Source organism: Salvelinus namaycush, unplaced genomic scaffold (genome assembly GCF_016432855.1).
Source record: "Salvelinus namaycush isolate Seneca unplaced genomic scaffold, SaNama_1.0 Scaffold628, whole genome shotgun sequence".
Lineage (NCBI taxonomy): Eukaryota > Metazoa > Chordata > Actinopteri > Salmoniformes > Salmonidae > Salvelinus > Salvelinus namaycush.
In genome coordinates this window covers 93,180-114,965 of record NW_024061340.1, presented here as the reverse complement: position 1 = coordinate 114,965, position 21,786 = coordinate 93,180, and the positions used below count along the sequence as shown (strand labels likewise).

The 21,786-nt window shown below is 46.4% G+C and overlaps 1 protein-coding gene across 2 annotated transcripts in view; it reads right to left on the bottom strand.

Moving 5' to 3' along the window:
- Nucleotides 1-21,786, bottom strand: part of LOC120042172 (microtubule-associated protein RP/EB family member 3-like) — a 59,630-nt gene that overhangs the window by 14,880 nt on the left and 22,964 nt on the right. For both annotated transcript variants that reach the window (XM_038987035.1, XM_038987036.1), the window contains exons 2-4: nt 10,418-10,542; nt 8,773-8,918; nt 3,805-3,961 (exon numbers count right to left, since the gene is read on the bottom strand). In XM_038987035.1, coding sequence (XP_038842963.1) covers nt 3,805-3,961; nt 8,773-8,918; nt 10,418-10,538 — 424 coding nt within the window. In that variant the 5' untranslated portion in view covers nt 10,539-10,542. The remainder of the gene's footprint in view (nt 1-3,804; nt 3,962-8,772; nt 8,919-10,417; nt 10,543-21,786) is intronic.

Sequence of the window (21,786 nt, the reverse complement as noted above, 5' to 3'; positions counted from 1 at the left end):
CGTTTCTGGCCATTTTGAGCCTGTAATTGAACCCACAAATGCTGACGCTCCAGATACTCAACTAGTCTAAAGGCCAGTTTTATTGCTTCTTTAAATCAGGACAACAGTTTTCAGCTGTGCTAACATAATTGCAAAATGTTTTTTAATGATCAATTAGCCTTTTAAAATGAAAAACTTGGATAAGCTAACACAACGTGTCATTGGAACACAGGAGTGATGGTTGCTGATAATGGGCCTCTCTGCTGTTTCCAGCTACAATAGTCATTTACAACATTAACAATGTCTACACTGTATTTCTGATCAATTTGATATTTTAATGGACCCCAAAAATGTGCTTTTCTTTAAAAAACAAGGACATTTCAAAGTGACCCCAAACTTTTGAATTTAGTGTACGTGTTCGTGAGTCTCACCTTTCCACAGAGGGGTCATGTTAGTCTGTAGCCCAAATGGCTCGGGCACTACAGACAGAAGTTAACAGATCGGCTGTACCGACTTCAGACGAGTCCCAAGACGCGTGTGAGGGTCGTAGAGCAAAACGAAGAAGACCATCGCGTGAGTTTCATTATAGTTTGTATGCCAAACTGTTTGGACGCTACAGAAGACACCGCTCTAGTCTTGTTACCATTCACCGCAGACGCGGAAGTGGGACATAGACGGACGCAGCCAACGCAAACAAACAGATATCACTAATGTTGGATTGAGACGCAGCCAACGTAAACAAACAGATATCACTAATGTTGGATTGAGACGCAGCCAACGCCAACAAACAGATATCACTAATGTTGGATTGAGACGCAGCCAACACAAACAAACAGATATCACTATTGTTGGATTGAGACGCAGCCAACACAAACAAACATATGGTATCAAACACATCACATGGTTTCCGTTCCGCCGACTCCGTCCCTCCGGCCGACTCCGTCCCTCCGCCCGACTCCGTCCCTCCGCCCGACTCCGTCCCTCCGCCCGACTCCGTCCCTCCGCCCGACTCCGTTCCACCCACCCCGTTCCACCGACTCCGTTCCTCCACCGACTCCGTTCCTCCACCCACTCCGTTCCTCCACCCACTCCGTTCCTCCACCCACTCCGTTCCTCCACCCACTCCGTTCCACCACCGACTCCGTTCCACCGACTCCGTTCCACCGACTCCGTTCCACCGACTCCGTTCCAGACATTATGATGAGCCATCCTCCCCTCAGCAGCCTCCTCTGGGGCTAACGTATGCCAGGTTATCTGATGGGACCAGCTACAATATAGTATTCTATGAAGTGCAGGTTTGGGATGATCTGAGAGGTACTTTATTAACCCTTCACCAGCCTCTACTGGGACGGTCTGAGAGGTACTTTATTAACCCTTCACCAGCCTCTACTGGGACGGTCTGAGAGGTACTTTATTAACCCTTCACCAGCCTCTACTGGGACGGTCTGAGAGGTACTTTATTAACCCTTCACCAGCCTCTACTGGGACGGTCTGAGAGGTACTTTATTAACCCTTCACCAGCCTCTACTGGGACGGTCTGAGAGGTACTTTATTAACCCTTCACCAGCCTCTACTGGGACGGTCTGAGAGGTACTTTATTAACCCTTCACCAGCCTCTACTGGGACGGTCTGAGAGGTACTTTATTAACCCTTCACCAGCCTCTACTGGGACGGTCTGAGAGGTACTTTATTAACCCTTCACCAGCCTCTACTGGGACGGTCTGAGAGGTACTTTATTAACCCTTCACCAGCCTCTACTGGGACGGTCTGAGAGGTACTTTATTAACCCTTCACCAGCCTCTACTGGGACGGTCTGAGAGGTACTTTATTAACCCTTCACCAGCCTCTACTGGGACGGTCTGAGAGGTACTTTATTAACCCTTCACCAGCCTCTACTGGGACGGTCTGAGAGGTACTTTATTAACCCTTCACCAGCCTCTACTGGGACGGTCTGAGAGGTACTTTATTAACCCTTCACCAGCCTCTACTGGGACGGTCTGAGAGATACTTTATTAACCCTTCACCAGCCTCTACTGGGACGGTCTGAGAGGTACTTTATTAACCCTTCACCAGCCTCTACTGGGACGGTCTGAGAGGTACTTTATTAACCCTTCACCAGCCTCTACTGGGACGGTCTGAGAGGTACTTTATTAACCCTTCACCAGCCTCTACTGGGACGGTCTGAGAGGTACTTTATTAACCCTTCACCAGCCTCTACTGGGACGGTCTGAGAGATACTTTATTAACCCTTCACCAGCCTCTACTGGGACGGTCTGAGAGATACTTTATTAACCCTTCACCAGCCTCTACTGGGACGGTCTGAGAGGTACTTTATTAACCCTTCACCAGCCTCTACTGGGACGGTCTGAGAGGTACTTTATTAACCCTTCACCAGCCTCTACTGGGACGGTCTGAGAGGTACTTTATTAACCCTTCACCAGCCTCTACTGGGACGGTCTGAGAGGTACTTTATTAACCCTTCACCAGCCTCTACTGGGATGGTCTGAGAGGTACTTTATTAACCCTTCACCAGCCTCTACTGGGACGGTCTGAGAGGTACTTTATTAACCCTTCACCAGCCTCTACTGGGACGGTCTGAGAGATACTTTATTAACCCTTCACCAGCCTCTACTGGGACGGTCTGAGAGGTACTTTATTAACCCTTCACCAGCCTCTACTGGGACGGTCTGAGAGATACTTTATTAACCCTTCACCAGCCTCTACTGGGACGGTCTGAGAGGTACTTTATTAACCCTTCACCAGCCTCTACTGGGACGGTCTGAGAGGTACTTTATTAACCCTTCACCAGCCTCTACTGGGACGGTCTGAGAGGTACTTTATTAACCCTTCACCAGCCTCTACTGGGACGGTCTGAGAGGTACTTTATTAACCCTTCACCAGCCTCTACTGGGACGGTCTGAGAGGTACTTTATTAACCCTTCACCAGCCTCTACTGGGACGGTCTGAGAGGTACTTTATTAACCCTTCACCAGCCTCTACTGGGACGGTCTGAGAGGTACTTTATTAACCCTTCACCAGCCTCTACTGGGACGGTCTGAGAGATACTTTATTAACCCTTCACCAGCCTCTACTGGGACGGTCTGAGAGGTACTTTATTAACCCTTCACCAGCCTCTACTGGGACGGTCTGAGAGATACTTTATTAACCCTTCACCAGCCTCTACTGGGACGGTCTGAGAGGTACTTTATTAACCCTTCACCAGCCTCTACTGGGACGGTCTGAGAGGTACTTTATTAACCCTTCACCAGCCTCTACTGGGACGGTCTGAGAGGTACTTTATTAACCCTTCACCAGCCTCTACTGGGACGGTCTGAGAGGTACTTTATTAACCCTTCACCAGCCTCTACTGGGACGGTCTGAGAGATACTTTATTAACCCTTCACCAGCCTCTACTGGGATGGTCTGAGAGGTACTTTATTAACCCTTCACCAGCCTCTACTGGGACGGTCTGAGAGGTACTTTATTAACCCTTCACCAGCCTCTACTGGGACGGTCTGAGAGGTACTTTATTAACCCTTCACCAGCCTCTACTGGGACGGTCTGAGAGGTACTTTATTAACCCTTCACCAGCCTCTACTGGGACGGTCTGAGAGGTACTTTATTAACCCTTCACCAGCCTCTACTGGGACGGTCTGAGACATGCGCATTTTGAGAAACTGGCCCACACACACAGGATGGAGAGGTATTACCTGGGGTGCAAGAGAAGGAAGAGGAGGGTCGTTTGGGTTTGTGGATAATGAGTTGACCTGGTCAGAGGCATTAGAGGAGGACATGGTGATATGATAACAGAGGGTGTGAGTGTACCTGGGTTGGGTGAGGGGGTGCCTTCCTGCCCCTGGCGTGTGGCCACAGGGTCATAGTCCTTCCCGTCGTAGTTGGCATCAAAAAACTTCTTAAACCATTGGATGAACTCAAAGTTATCCTGAAACCTCCCCTTCACCAGCCTCTCTACTGGGATGATCTGAGACAGAGAGACAGAGAGAGATACTTTAACCCTTCACCAGCCTCTCTACTGGTATTGTTGAGAAAGAGCGAGAGAGACAGAGGGGGGACACAGAGAGAAACAGAGGGGTGACACAGAGACAGAGGGGGGGGACAGAAAGACAGAGGGGGGGGGGGACAGAAAGACAGAGGGGGGGGGGGGACAGAAAGACAGAGGGGGGGGGGGACAGAAAGACAGAGGGGGGGGACAGAAAGACAGGGGGGGGGGACAGAAAGACAGAGGGGGGGACACAGAGACAGAGGGGGGGACACAGAGACAGAGGGGGGGACACAGAGACAGAGGGGGGGGGACAGAAAGACAGAGGGGGGGGGACACAGAGACAGAGGGGGGGACACAGAGACAGAGGGGGGGGGACAGAAAGACAGAGGGGGGGGGGGACAGAAAGACAGAGGGGGGGGACAGAAAGACAGGGGGGGGGACAGAAAGACAGAGGGGGGGGAGACACAGAGACAGAGGGGGGGACACAGAGACAGAGGGGGGGACACAGAGACAGAGGGGGGGACACAGAGACAGAGGGGGGGACACAGAGACAGAGGGGGGGACACAGAGACAGAGGGACACAGAGGAGGGACACAGAGAGACAGAGGGGGGGCACAGAGACAGAGGGGGGGGGGCAGAGAGACAGAGGGGGGGGGCACAGAGACAGAGGGGGGGGGCAGAGAGACAGAGGGGGGGACAGAGAGACAGAGGGGGGGGACAGAGAGACAGAGGGGGGGGGACAGAGAGACAGAGGGGGGGAGACAGAGAGACAGAGGGGGGGACAGAGAGACAGAGGGGGGGACAGAGAGACAGAGGGGGGACAGAGACAGAGGGGGGGACACAGAGACAGAGGGGGGGACACAGAGAGAGAGGGGGGAGGGACAGAGAGACAGAGGGGGGGGGGGCAGAGAGACAGGGGGGGGGGGGGCAGAGAGACAGAGGGGGGGGCAGAGAGACAGAGGGGGGGACAGAGAGAGAGGGGGGAGGGACACAGAGAGAGAGGGGGACAGAGAGACAGAGGGGGGGACAGAGAGACAGAGGGGGGGACAGAGAGACAGAGGGGGGGACAGAGAGACAGAGGGGGGGACAGAGAGACAGAGGGGGGGACAGAGAGACAGAGGGGGGGGGGCAGAGAGACAGAGGGGGGGGGCAGAGAGACAGAGGGGGGGACAGAGAGACAGAGGGGGGGACAGAGAGACAGAGGGGGGGACAGAGAGAGAGGGGGGAGGGACACAGAGAGAGAGGGGGACAGAGAGACAGAGGGGGGGACAGAGAGACAGAGGGGGGGACAGAGAGACAGAGGGGGGGGCAGAGAGACAGGGGGGGGGCAGAGAGACAGAGGGGGGGGCAGAGAGACAGAGGGGGGGGCAGAGAGAGAGGGGGGAGGGACACAGAGAGAGAGGGGGACAGAGAGACAGAGGGGGGGGCAGAGACAGGGGGGGGGGCAGAGACAGAGGGACACAGAGAGACAGAGAGACAGAGGGGGGGGCAGAGAGACAGAGGGGGGGACAGAGAGACAGAGGGGAGGACAGAGAGACAGAGGGGGGGGCAGAGACAGGGGGGGGGGGCAGAGACAGAGGGACACAGAGAGACAGAGAGACAGAGGGGGGGGCAGAGAGACAGAGGGGAGGACAGAGAGACAGAGGGGAGGACAGAGCGAGAGAGGGGAGGGACACAGAGACAGAGGGGGGACACAGAGAGAGAAGACAGGCTATGTGCACACTACCCACAAAATGAGGTGGAAACTGAGCTGGACTTCCTAACCTCCTGACAAATGTATGACCATATTAGAGACACATATTTCCCTCAGATTACTGGGGCTTATTTAAGTGATTTTTTAAAGAATAACCAGACATCCTCTACTGACGGAAATAGGTCAATATCCTTCCAGGATACCCGGGCCAGGTTGATCAGCGAGCAGGCCTTTCTAAAGTGTTTTAGGGAACGTTTGACAGTGATGAGGTGTGGTCGTTTGACTGCGGACCCATTACGGACGCAGGCAATGAGGCAGTGAACGCTGAGATCCTGGTTGAAGACAGCAGAGGTGTATTTAGAGGGCAGGTTGGCAGCTGGGAGGTGTTTACGGATTTAGGGTTGTACCTGGTAGGTTCCATGATCATTTGTGTGAGATTGAGGGCATCTAGTTTAGATCGTAGGTCAGCTTGGGTGTTAAGCATATCCCAGTTTAGGTCACCTAACAAGTACAAACTCTGAAGATAAATGGGGGGCGATTAATTCACATATGGTGTCCAGGGCACATTTTAGGCAAGCCGGTTTATACAGTCGAGGCCAAAAGTTTTGAGAATGACACAAATATTAAATTTCACAAAGTCTACTGCCTCAGATTGTATGATGGCAATTTGCATATACTCCAGAATGTTATGAAGAGTGATCAGATGAATTGCAATTAATTGCAAAGTCCCTCTTTGCCATGCAAATGAACTGAATCCCCAAAAAACATTTCCACTGCATTTCAGCCCTGCCACAAAAGGACCAGCTGACATAATGTCAGTGATTCTCTTGTTAACACAGGTGTGAGCGTTGACGAGGACAAGGCTGGAGATCACTCTGTCATGCTGATTTGAGTTCGAATAACAGACTGGAAGCTTCAAAAGGAGGGTGGTGCTTGGAATCATTGTTCTTCCTCTGTCAACCATGGTTACCTGCAAGGAAACACGTGCCGTTATCATTGATTTGCACAAAAAGGGCTTCACAGGCAAGGATATTGCTGCCAGTAAGATTGCACCTAAATCAACCATTTATCGGATCATCAAGAACTTCAAGGAGAGCAGTTCAATTGTTGTGAAGAAGGCTTCAGAGCGCTTAAGAAAGTCCAGCAAGCACCAGGACCATCTCCTAAAGTTGATTCAGCTGCGGGATCGGGGCACCACCAGTACAGCGCTTGCTCAGGAATGGCAGCAGGCAGGTGTTAGTGCATCTGCACGCACAGTGAGGCGAAGACTTTTGGAGGATGGCCTGGTGTCAAGAAGGGCAGCAAAGAAGCCACTTCTCTCCAGGAAAAACATCAGGGACAGACTGATATTCTGCAAAAGGTACAGGGATTGGACTGCTGAGGACTGGGGTGGAGTCATTGTCTCTGATGAATCCCCTTTCCGATTGTTTGGGGCATCCGGAAAAAAGCTTGTCCGGAGAAGACAAGGTGAGCGCTACCATCAGTCCTGTGTCATGCCAACAGTAAAGCATCCTGAGACCATTCATGTCTTGCTTCTCAGCCAAGGGAGTGGGCTCACTCACAATTTTGCCTAAGAACACAGCCATGAATAAAGAATGGTACCAACACATCCTCCGAGAGGAACTTCTCCCAACCATCCAGGAAGTTTGGTGACAAACAAAGTATTTTCCAGCATGATGGAGCACCTTGCCATAAGGCAAAGTGATAACTAAGTGGCTCGGGGAACAAAACATCAATATTTTGGGTCCATGGCCAGGAAACTCCCCAGACATTAATCCCATTGAGAACTTGTGGTCAATCCTCAAGAGGCGGGTGGACAAACAAAACCCCCACAAATTCTGACAAACTCCAAACATTGATTATGCAAGAATGGGCTGCTATCAGTCAGGATGTGGCCCAGAAGTTAATTGACAGCATGCCAGGGTGGATTGCAGAGGTCTTGAAAAAGAAGGGTAAACACTGCAAATATTGACTCTTTGCATCAACTTCATGTAATTGTCAATAAAAGCCTTTGACACTTATGAAATGCTTGTAATTATACTTCAGTATTCTGTAACATCTGACAAAAATATCTAAAGACACTGAAGCAGCAAACTTTGTGGAAATTAATACTTGTGTCATTCTCAAAACTTTTGGCCACGACTGTAGTTCCCTTTTCTATATATTTATGTTGGTCAACATTTTGAACAATCCATAATCCGCTTGGACTGGCCGACCGAGAGGTCAAGCGAGACAGAGCTGGTCCTGGACCAAGGTAAGGTGTCTCCTGGGTACATGCAGTCAACACCTGGTCAAGGTAAGGTGTCTCCTGGGTACATGCAGTCAACACCTGGTCAAGGTAAGGTGTCTCCTGGGTACATGCAGTCAACACCTGGACACACTTGCTTCTCCCGTCTACACACACGGAGTCCGGTTACAGAACACTTAGACAAGCCTAGAACCTCTAGACTTAGCGAGTACAGTGCTAACAGTAGAACTAATAGTTTTCCATTAATATTGTCAAAAAGCTACAAAAACATTGAGAATTTGAGTCATGAATTTAGCGAGGACTGTGTGGGAGTGGTCTGAGTAAGAGGTGTAATTGGAGGGATATGTAACCTGAAAACGAGCTGTTATTGGTCCTTTTGCATGGCCCGGTGTACCAGGTGGGTTTCACGTCAGTATCAATGGAATGGTCTAAAATGTGCACCCTGCAAAATGAACTGGCCCAGAGAGGTTTGGAATTCTTTGTCATTGGCCTATTAACTTACACCGCCTGATGATGTCACCAGGCAAGCCAAAACTCCACCCATTTAAAACCTGCTGATCAGAAGGTCCTGTGTAGATTGTATTTTCATCCAGAAACTATCAGGAAATAACACTGATCACATGTTTTTGTTTCAAACTTGTACAGTGTTAGTTTCAACAGCTGTTGTACAAGATGATACAAAAAAAAGACAAAGAAAAACAGAATTTGGACTGCACTGGGCCTTTCATTGATGATGAACCTTGTCTATGCCCGTCCTCTTGAAGGAGGGCTTGTAGGTAGGGGGGTGTGTGTGTGTGTGTGTGTGTGTGTGTGTGTGTGTGTGTGTGTGTGTGTGTGTGTGTGGTGTACCTTGTCTACGCCCATTCTCTTGAAGGAGGCCTGTAGGACCTTGAAGTTGTTGATGAACTCATGTTCCAGCCGGGCTGCGAACTTCACCTTCTTCAGCAGGACACAGCCAGGGAACAGCATGTCCATGAACTGACAATACACTGCACCTACACACACAGCATGTATTAACAATACACTGCACCTACACACACAGCATGTATTAACAATACACTGCACCTACACACACAGCATGTATTAACAATACACTGCACCTACACACACACACAGTTATAAACAATACACTGCACCTACACACAGCCAGGGATCAGCATGTCCATGAACTGACAATACACTGCACCTACACACACAGCCAGGGAACAGCATGTCCATGAACTGACAATACACTGCACCTACACACAGCCAGGGATCAGCATGTCCATGAACTGACAATACACTGCACCTACACACAGCCAGGGAACAGCATGTCCATGAACTGGCAATACACTGCACCTACACACAGCCAGGTAACAGCATGTCCATGAACTGACAATACACTGCACCTACACACAGCCAGGGAACAGCATGTCCATGAACTGACAATACACTGCACCTACACACAGCCAGGGAACAGCATGTCCATGAACTGACAATACACTGCACCTACACACAGCCAGGGAACAGCATGTCCATGAACTGACAACACACTGCACCTACACACACAGCCAGGGAACAGCATGTCCATGAACTGACAATACACTGCACCTACACACAGCCAGGGAACAGCATGTCCATGAACTGACAATACACTGCACCTACACACACAGCCAGGGAACAGCATGTCCATGAACTGACAATACACTGCACCTACACACACAGCTATAAACAATACACTGCACCTACACACAGCCAGGGAACAGCACGTCCATGAACTGACAATACACTGCACCTACACACACAGCCAGGGAACAGCATGTCCATGAACTGACAATACACTGCACCTACACACAGCCAGGGAACAGCATGTCCATGAACTGACAATACACTGCACCTACACACAGCCAGGGAACAGCATGCCCATGAACTGACAATACACTACACCTACACACAGCCAGGGAACAGCATGTCCATGAACTGGCAATACACTGCACCTACACACAGCCAGGGAACAGCATGTCCATGAACTGACAATACACTGCACCTACACACAGCCAGGGAACAGCATGTCCATGAACTGACAATACACTGCACCTACACACAGCCAGGGATCAGCATGTCCATGAACTGACAATACACTGCACCTACACACAGCCAGGGAACAGCATGTCCATGAACTGACAATACACTGCACCTACACACACAGCCAGGGAACAGCATATCCATGAACTGACAATACACTGCACCTACACACAGCCAGGGATCAGCATGTCCATGAACTGACAATACACTGCACCTACACACACAGCCAGGGAACAGCATATCCATGAACTGACAATACACTGCACCTACACACACAGCCAGGGAACAGCATGTCCATGAACTGACAATACACTGCACCTACACACAGCCAGGGAACAGCATGTCCATGAACTGACAATACACTGCACCTACACAACATCTAGAAGTTAGCATATCATTCATTATGACAATCTCAATGATTGAGTGTTACCTGAACACAGTTGTTCTATCTTGGTGTAGGTGAGCCGTAGAGAGTCGTTGACCCAGGACAGCATCTCATGACGACTCAGGTTCTCCAGAGCCGAAGAGATGGAGAATACATTCACCGCCATCACCCTGCAACACACAAGCAGGCACGCAGGCAGACAGGCACGCAGGCAGACAGGCAGACAGGCAGACAGGCAGACAGGCAGACAGGCAGACAGGCAGACAGACAGACAGACAGACAGACAGACAGACAGGCACAAACAGAGTTTAAGATTATATTACATTATTAGTCATGAATGGTTAAAAACACAATCCTTTTATGTTAAATCTCATGTTTACAAAAACAGTGTTCATGTTTGAGAACAAGGTTAAACATATAATTGAATTACAAACACCTAAGGGCGCGCACACACGCACACACACACACACACACTAGGCTCTTAGAGACACGAGAGCGAAAGAGACAGAAACAGAGGGGTGGAGAGAGAGGGGGGGACAGAGAGAGGGGGGGGACAGCGAGAGAGGGGGGAGAGAGAGAGAAGAGCGGGAGGAGAGAGAGAGAGAGAGAGAGAGAAGAGCGGGAGGAGAGAGAGAGAGAGACAGAGTGAGAGAGAGAGAGAGAGAGAGGAGAGATTGGGGGAGAGATACAGAGAGAAAGAGGGAGAGAGAGACAGAGTGAGAGGGGGGAGAGAGAGACAGAGAGAGAGAGAGAGATTGGGGGAGAGATACAGAGAGAAAGAGGGAGAGAGAGACAGTGAGAGGGGGGAGAGAGAGACAGAGAGGGAGAGAGAGACAGAGTGAGAGGGGGGAGACAGAGAAAAAAAAGAGAGAGAGAGAGAGAGAAAGAAAGAGGGAGAGAGAGACAGTGAGAGGGGGGAGAGAGAGACAGAGAGGGAGAGAGAGACAGAGTGAGAGGGGGGAGAGAGAGACAGAGAGAGAGAGAGAGACAGAGGGGGGAGACAGAGAGAGAGAGAGAAGAGAGGGAGGAGAGAGGGAGAGAGAGACAGAGAGAGAGGGAGAGAGAGAGGGAGAGAGAGAGAGAGAGAGAGAGAGAGAGAGAGAGAGAGAGTGAGAGGGGGGAGAGAGAGACAGAGAGAGAGGGAGAGAGAGACAGAGGTGGAGAGGGGGGCTAATGGGCTCCTGAGTTCTTCTGCAAAACAATATAGAATTAGAGTTGGATAAATGTAGTTGAGTTTTGACCTGAATGGATTATTAAGGTCTATCAAGACATAACTTCTAACAAACCAAAACCTGCAGAAGAAACACAGCGGAACCTGGAAATACCATCCATCACAACACTGAGTGAGTAATATTCAGTCTGAACCTGTAAATACCATCCAACACTGAGTGAGTAATGTTCAGTCTGAACCTGGAAATACCATCCAACACAACACTGAGTGAGTAATATTCAGTCTGAACCTTGAAATACCATCCAACACAACACTGAGTGAGTAATATTCAGTCTGGACCTGGAAATACCATCCGACACAACACTGAGTGAGTAATATTCAGTCTGAACCTGGAAATACCATCCAACACAACACTGAGTGAGTAATATTCAGTCTGGACCTGGAAATACCATCCGACACAACACTGAGTGAGTAATATTCAGTCTGAACCTGGAAATACCATCCAACACAACACTGAGTGAGTAATATTCAGTCTGAACCTGTAAATACCGTCCAACACAACACTGAGTGAGTAATATTCAGTCTGAACCTGGAAATACCATCCAACACAACACTGAGTGAGTAATATTCAGTCTGAACCTGTAAATACCATCCAACACTGAGAGAGTAATATTCAGTCTGAACCTGGAAATACCATCCATCACAACACTGAGTGAGTAATATTCAGTCTGAACCTGGAAATACCGTCCAACACAACACTGAGTGAGTAATATTCAGTCTGGACCTGGAAATACCGTCCAACACAACACTGAGTGAGTAATGTTCAGTCTGAACCTGGAAATACCGTCCAACACAACACTGAGTGAGTAATGTTCAGTCTGAACCTGGAAACACCATCCATCACAACACTGAGTGAGTAATATTCAGTCTGAACCTGTAAATACCATCCAACACTGAGAGAGTAATATTCAGTCTGAACCTGGAAATACCATCCATCACAACACTGAGTGAGTAATATTCAGTCTGAACCTGGAAATACCATCTAACACAACACTGAGTGAGTAATATTCAGTCTGGACCTGGAAATACCATCTAACACAACACTGAGTGAGTAATATTCAGTCTGAACCTGTAAATACCATCCAACACTGAGTGAGTAATGTTCAGTCTGAACCTGGAAATACCATCCAACACAACACTGAGTGAGTAATGTTCAGTCTGAACCTGTAAATACCATCCAACACTGAGTGAGTAATGTTCAGTCTGAACCTGGAAATACCATCCATCACAACACTGAGTGAGTAATATTCAGTCTGAACCTGGAAATACCATCTAACACAACACTGAGTGAGTAATATTCAGTCTGGACCTGGAAATACCATCCAACACTGAGTAATGTTCAGTCTGAACCTGGAAATACCATCCAACACTGAGAGAGTAATGTTCAGTCTGAACCTGGAAATACCATCCAACACAACACTGAGAGAGTAATGTTCAGTCTGAACCTGGAAATACCCTCCATCACAACACTGAGTGAGTAATATTCAGTCTGGACCTGGAAATACCATCCAACACTGAGTAATGTTCAGTCTGAACCTGGAAATACCATCCAACACTGAGAGAGTAATGTTCAGTCTGAACCTGGAAATACCATCCAACACAACACTGAGTGAGTAATATTCAGTCTGAACCTGGAAATACCATCCAACACAACACTGAGTGAGTAATGTTCAGTCTGAACCTGGAAACACCATCCATCACAACACTGAGTGAGTAATGTTCAGTCTGAACCTGGAAATACCATCCAACACAACACTGAGTAATGTTCAGTCTGAACCTGTAAATACCGTCCAACACAACACTGAGTGAGTAATATTCAGTCTGAACCTGGAAATACCATCCATCACAACACTGAGTGAGTAATATTCAGTCTGAACCTGGAAATACCATCCAACACAACACTGAGTGAGTAATGTTCAGTCTGAACCTGGAAATACCATCCAACACTGAGTGAGTAATGTTCAGTCTGAACCTGGAAACACCATCCAACACAACACTGAGTGAGTAATATTCAGTCTGAACCTGGAAATACCATCCATCACAACACTGAGTGAGTAATGTTCAGTCTGAACCTGTAAATACCGTCCAACACAACACTGAGTGAGTAATGTTCAGTCTGAACCTGGAAATACCATCCAACACTGAGTAATGTTCAGTCTGAACCTGTAAATACCATCCAACACTGAATGAGTAATGTTCAGTCTGAACCTGGAAATACCATCCAACACTGAGTGAGTAATGTTCAGTCTGAACCTGTAAATACCCTCCAACACAACACTGAATGAGTAATGTTCAGTCTGAACCTGTAAATACCATCCAACACAACACTGAATGAGTAATGTTCAGTCTGAACCTGTAAATACCATCCAACACTGAGTGAGTAATGTTCAGTCTGAACCTGGAAATACCATCCAACACAACACTGAATGAGTAATGTTCAGTCTGAACCTGGAAATACCATCCAACAAAACACTGAGAGAGTAATGTTCAGTCTGAACCTGGAAATACCATCCAACACAACACTGAGAGAGTAATGTTCAGTCTGAACCTGGAAATACCATCCGACACAACACTGAGAGAGTAATGTTCAGTCTGAACCTGGAAATACCATCCGACACTGAGTGAGTAATGTTCAGTCTGAACCTGGAAATACCATCCAACACTGAGTGAGTAATATTCAGTCTGAACCTGGAAATACCATCCAACACAACACTGAGTGAGTAATGTTCAGTCTGAACCTGGAAATACCATCCAACACTGAGTGAGTAATATTCAGTCTGAACCTGGAAATACCATCCAACACAACACTGAGTGAGTAATATTCAGTCTGAACCTGGAAATACCATCCAACACAACACTGAGTGAGTAATATTCAGTCTGAACCTGGAAATACCATCCAACACAACACTGAGTGAGTAATGTTCAGTCTGAACCTGGAAATACCATCCAACACAACACTGAGTGAGTAATATTCAGTCTGAACCTGGAAATACCATCCAACACAACACAGAGTGAGTAATGTTCAGTCTGAACCTGGAAATACCATCCAACACAACACTGAGAGAGTAATGTTCAGTCTGAACCTGGAAATACCATCCAACACAACACTGAGTGAGTAATATTCAGTCTGAACCTGGAAATACCATCCAACACAACACTGAGTGAGTAATGTTCAGTCTGAACCTGGAAATACCATCCATCACAACACTGAGAGAGTAATGTTCAGTCTGAACCTGGAAATACCATCCGACACTGAGTGAGTAATGTTCAGTCTGAACCTGGAAATACCATCCAACACAACACTGAGTGAGTAATATTCAGTCTGAACCTGGAAATACCATCCATCACAACACTGAGTGAGTAATATTCAGTCTGAACCTGTAAATACCGTCCAACACAACACTGAGTGAGTAATATTGAGTCTGAACCTGGAAACACCATCCATCACAACACTGAGAGAGTAATGTTCAGTCTGAACCTGGAAATACCATCCGACACTGAGTGAGTAATATTCAGTCTGAACCTGGAAATACCATCCGACACAACACTGAGTGAGTAATATTCAGTCTGAACCTGGAAATACCATCCAACACAACACTGAGTGAGTAATGTTCAGTCTGAACCTGGAAATACCATCTAACACTGAGTAATGTTCAGTCTGAACCTGGAAATACCATCCAACACTGAGTAATGTTCAGTCTGAACCTGGAAATACCATCCAACACTGAGTAATGTTCAGTCTGAACCTGGAAATACCATCCAACACAACACTGAGTGAGTAATGTTCAGTCTGAACCTGGAAATACCATCCAACACAACACTGAGTGAGTAATGTTCAGTCTGAACCTGGAAATACCATCCAACACAACACTGAGTGAGTAATATTCAGTCTGAACCTGGAAATACCATCTAACACAACACTGAGAGAGTAATGTTCAGTCTGAACCTGGAAATACCATCCAACACAACACTGAGTGAGTAATATTCAGTCTGAACCTGGAAATACCATCCAACACAACACTGAGTGAGTAATGTTCAGTCTGAACCTGGAAATACCATCCAACACAACACTGAGTGAGTAATGTTCAGTCTGAACCTGGAAATACCATCCAACACAACACTGAGTGAGTAATATTCAGTCTGAACCTGGAAATACCATCTAACACAACACTGAGAGAGTAATGTTCAGTCTGAACCTGGAAATACCATCCAACACAACACTGAGAGAGTAATGTTCAGTCTGAACCTGGAAATACCATCCATCACAACACTGAGTGAGTAATATTCAGTCTGGACCTGGAAATACCATCCAACACTGAGTAATGTTCAGTCTGAACCTGGAAATACCATCCAACACTGAGTGAGTAATGTTCAGTCTGAACCTGGAAATACCATCCAACACAACACTGAGAGAGTAATGTTCAGTCTGAACCTGGAAATACCATCCAACACAACACTGAGAGAGTAATGTTCAGTCTGAACCTGGAAATACCATCCAACACTGAGTGAGTAATGTTCAGTCTGAACCTGGAAATACCATCCAACACAACACTGAGAGAGTAATGTTCAGTCTGAACCTGGAAATACCATCCAACAAAACACTGAGAGAGTAATGTTCAGTCTGAACCTGGAAATACCATCCAACACAACACTGAGAGAGTAATGTTCAGTCTGAACCTGGAAATACCATCCGACACAACACTGAGAGAGTAATGTTCAGTCTGAACCTGGAAATACCATCCGACACTGAGTGAGTAATGTTCAGTCTGAACCTGGAAATACCATCCAACACTGAGTGAGTAATATTCAGTCTGAACCTGGAAATACCATCCAACACAACACTGAGTGAGTAATGTTCAGTCTGAACCTGGAAATACCATCCAACACTGAGTGAGTAATATTCAGTCTGAACCTGGAAATACCATCCAACACAACACTGAGTGAGTAATATTCAGTCTGAACCTGGAAATACCATCCAACACAACACTGAGTGAGTAATATTCAGTCTGAACCTGGAAATACCATCCAACACAACACTGAGTGAGTAATGTTCAGTCTGAACCTGGAAATACCATCCAACACAACACTGAGTGAGTAATATTCAGTCTGAACCTGGAAATACCATCCAACACAACACAGAGTGAGTAATGTTCAGTCTGAACCTGGAAATACCATCCAACACAACACTGAGAGAGTAATGTTCAGTCTGAACCTGGAAATACCATCCAACACAACACTGAGTGAGTAATATTCAGTCTGAACCTGGAAATACCATCCAACACAACACTGAGTGAGTAATGTTCAGTCTGAACCTGGAAATACCATCCATCACAACACTGAGAGAGTAATGTTCAGTCTGAACCTGGAAATACCATCCGACACTGAGTGAGTAATGTTCAGTCTGAACCTGGAAATACCATCCAACACAACACTGAGTGAGTAATATTCAGTCTGAACCTGGAAATACCATCCATCACAACACTGAGTGAGTAATATTCAGTCTGAACCTGTAAATACCGTCCAACACAACACTGAGTGAGTAATATTGAGTCTGAACCTGGAAACACCATCCATCACAACACTGAGAGAGTAATGTTCAGTCTGAACCTGGAAATACCATCCGACACTGAGTGAGTAATATTCAGTCTGAACCTGGAAATACCATCCGACACAACACTGAGTGAGTAATATTCAGTCTGAACCTGGAAATACCATCCAACACAACACTGAGTGAGTAATGTTCAGTCTGAACCTGGAAATACCATCTAACACTGAGTAATGTTCAGTCTGAACCTGGAAATACCATCCAACACTGAGTAATGTTCAGTCTGAACCTGGAAATACCATCCAACACTGAGTAATGTTCAGTCTGAACCTGGAAATACCATCCAACACAACACTGAGTGAGTAATGTTCAGTCTGAACCTGGAAATACCATCCAACACAACACTGAGTGAGTAATGTTCAGTCTGAACCTGGAAATACCATCCAACACAACACTGAGTGAGTAATATTCAGTCTGAACCTGGAAATACCATCTAACACAACACTGAGAGAGTAATGTTCAGTCTGAACCTGGAAATACCATCCAACACAACACTGAGTGAGTAATATTCAGTCTGAACCTGGAAATACCATCCAACACAACACTGAGTGAGTAATGTTCAGTCTGAACCTGGAAATACCATCCAACACAACACTGAGTGAGTAATGTTCAGTCTGAACCTGGAAATACCATCCAACACAACACTGAGTGAGTAATATTCAGTCTGAACCTGGAAATACCATCTAACACAACACTGAGAGAGTAATGTTCAGTCTGAACCTGGAAATACCATCCAACACAACACTGAGAGAGTAATGTTCAGTCTGAACCTGGAAATACCATCCATCACAACACTGAGTGAGTAATATTCAGTCTGGACCTGGAAATACCATCCAACACTGAGTAATGTTCAGTCTGAACCTGGAAATACCATCCATCACAACACTGAGTGAGTAATATTCAGTCTGAACCTGTAAATACCGTCCAACACAACACTGAGTGAGTAATATTGAGTCTGAACCTGGAAACACCATCCATCACAACACTGAGTGAGTAATGTTCAGTCTGAACCTGTAAATACCATCCAACACTGAGTGAGTAATGTTCAGTCTGAACCTGTAAATACCATCCAACACTGAGTGAGTAATGTTCAGTCTGAACCTGTAAATACCATCCAACACAACACTGAGTGAGTAATGTTCAGTCTGAACCTGTAAATACCATCCAACACTGAATGAGTAATGTTCAGTCTGAACCTGTAAATACCATCCAACACTGAGTGAGTAATGTTCAGTCTGAACCTGTAAATACCATCCAACACTGAGTGAGTAATGTTCAGTCTGGACCTGGAAATACCATCCAACACAACACTGAGTGAGTAATATTCAGTCTGGACCTGTAAATACCATCCAACACAACACTGAGTGAGTAATGTTCAGTCTGAACCTGTAAATACCATCCGACACAACACTGAGTGAGTAATATTCAGTCTGAACCTGGAAATACCATCCGACACAACACTGAGTGAGTAATATTCAGTCTGAACCTGGAAATACCATCCAACACAACACTGAGTGAGTAATGTTCAGTCTGAACCTGTAAATACCATCCAACACTGAGTGAGTAATGTTCAGTCTGAACCTGTAAATACCATCCAACACTGAGTGAGTAATGTTCAGTCTGAACCTGGAAATACATCCATCACAACACTGAGTGAGTAGTGTTCAGTCTGAACCTGGAAATACATCCATCACAACACTGAGTGAGTAGTGTTCAGTCTGAACCTGGAAATACATCCATCACAACACTGAGTGAGTAGTGTTCAGTCTGAACCTGGAAATACCATCCAACACAACACTGAGAGAGTAATGTTCAGTCTGGACCTGGAAATACCATCCAACACAACACTGAGTGAGTAATGTTCAGTCTGAACCTACTTCTGAAGCCAAAAAGTAAAAGACAATCTCTAGGTAATGTTGTTATATAAAGCTAAGTAAATAAGGCTACTAAGCTACCAAGCTGCTAGGACAGAACTGACCTGACGGCACCTCCCTCCTTTGGCCGCCTTTCCTTCCAGTTCTCTGCTGCCAATGACTGGAATGAATTGCAAAAATCGCTGAAGCTGGAGACTTATATTTCCCTCATTAACTCTAAACATCAGCTATCTGAGCAGCTAACCGATCGCTGCAGCTGTACATAGTCCATCTGTAGATTGGTAGATTGGGTGGGCTCTCATCCCCATATTGTTTTTATTTACTTTCCTGCTCTTTTGCACACCAGTATCACTACTTACACACCATCATCTGCTCATATATCATTCCAGTGTTAACTTCTTTGGTGTAAGGGGCAGTATTTTCATGTCCGGATGAAAAGCGTGCCCAGAGTAAACTACCTGCTACTCAGGCCCTGAGGCTGGGATATGCATATTATTAGTAGATCTGGATAGAAAACACTCTGAAGTTTCTAAAACTGTTTGAATGATGTCTGTGAGTGTAACAGAACTCATATGGCAGGCGGAAACCTGAGAAAAATCCAACCAGGAAGTGGGAAATCTGAGGTTTGTAGTTTTTCAAGTGATTGCCTATCCAATATACTGTGTCTATGGGGTCAGATTGCACTCCCTAAGGCTTCCACTAGATGTCAACAGTCGTTAGAACGTTGTTTCAGGCTTCTACTGTGAAAGGGGAGCGAATAAGAGCTGTTTGAACCAGTGGTCAGGCTGAAAGCCTTTAGTTTAGTCACGCGCGCGGCCGTGAGCACGAGCTCCGTTCCCTTTCATTTCATTTCATTTCATTTCTACAGACAAAGGAGTTGTCCGGTTGGAATATTATTGAAGATTTATGATAAAAACATCCTAAAGATTGATTCTATACATCGTTTGACATGTTTCTACAAACTGTAATGGAACTTTGACTTTTCGTCTGGACTTAGTGCCCGCACCTTGTGCATTTGGATTACTGGACTAAACGCGCAAACAAAAAGGAGGTATTTGGACATAAAGATGAACTTTATCGAACAAAACGAACATTTGTTGTCTAACATGGAGACCTGGGAGTGCCATCAGATGAAGATCATCAAAGGTAAGTGATTAATTTTAATGCTATTTCTGACTTTTGTGACACCTCTCCCTGGTTGGATAATGGCTGTAAGGTTTTCTGTGGCTAGGCGCTGACCTAACATAATCGCGAAGTGTGCTTTTGCCATAAAGCCTTTTTGAAATCTGACACAGCAGTTGCATTAAGGAGAAGTTTATCTTTATTCGTATGTTTAACACTTGTATCATTTATCAACCACACTACCAGGTGGGTGGTATAGAGGAGACAGGCCCACTGGTTGTCCTCTAGGTTACAGAGAGCTGGTAGTCCCATCCACCACACTACCAGGTGGGTGGTATAGAGGAGACGGACCCACTGGTTGTCCTCTAGGTTACAGAGAGCTGGTAGTCCCATCCACCACACTACCAGGTGGGTGGTATAGAGGAGATGGACCCACTGGTTGTCCTCTAGGTTACAGAGAGCTGGTAGTCCCATCCACCACACTACCAGGTGGGTGGTATAGAGGAGACGGACCCACTGGTTGTCCTCTAGGTTACAGAGAGCTGGTAGTCCCATCCACCAAACTACCAGGTGTGAAACAGGGAAGAGACTCAGGGGGTATGCTAATTGGTAGAGAGCAGACCTAACCCACTCTATTAAATTAATCAAACAGGAACATTTTACATTTGGCTAGAAATGAATGGGGAAATGATCTCAACAGAGAAAAATGTCCTCGTGTGCTACCTATATCCCCCAATAGAATCCCCATACGTTAATGAAGACAGCTTCTCCAGATTTCCAGACCCAGGGACATGAACTAGTCTGTGGCGACCTAAATGTGAAAACTGGACAAGAACCTGACACCCTCAGCACACAGGGGGACAAACACCTACCTGGAGGTGACAGCATTCCCTCCCCCATATGCCCCCCTAGACACAACTACAACAACGTAACCAACAAAAACAGGTCACAACTCCTGCAGCTCTGTCGCGTATGTACATAGTCAATGATAGGCTTCGAGGGGACTCCTATGGTAGGTACAGATATAGCTCATCTCTTGGCAGTAGTACTGTAGACTACTTTATCACTGACCTCAACCCAGAGTCTCTCAGTGATCAGTCAGCCCACTGACACCCCTATCAGATCACAGCAAAATCACAGTCTACTTGAACAGAGCAATACTCAATCATGAGGCATCAAAGCTAGGGATGCACAATATATATCGGTAAGCATATCGGAATCGGACAATATTAGCTAAAATGCCAACATCGGCATTGGCACGATGTCTAGGTTAACGCCAATGTGCAAAACCGATGTCAAAGCTGACATGCATACCTATATAACATAGGTAGATGAGGTAATGCCAAAGCTGACATGAATACCTATATAACATAACTATCCAAGATGGCGTAGCAGTGTAGACGTGTTTGTTTAGTCCTCTCGTGTACGTTTGTATTTTTCGTATTTCTTGTATATATTTTAATTTTTTTTTTCTATCTCTTTTCGATTTTTAATTCGATTATACCTTCCGGTAACCTAACTCACCCAATGTGATACGGAATCGCTATTATTTTTTAACTTTGGAACACATTCAAGAACCCCC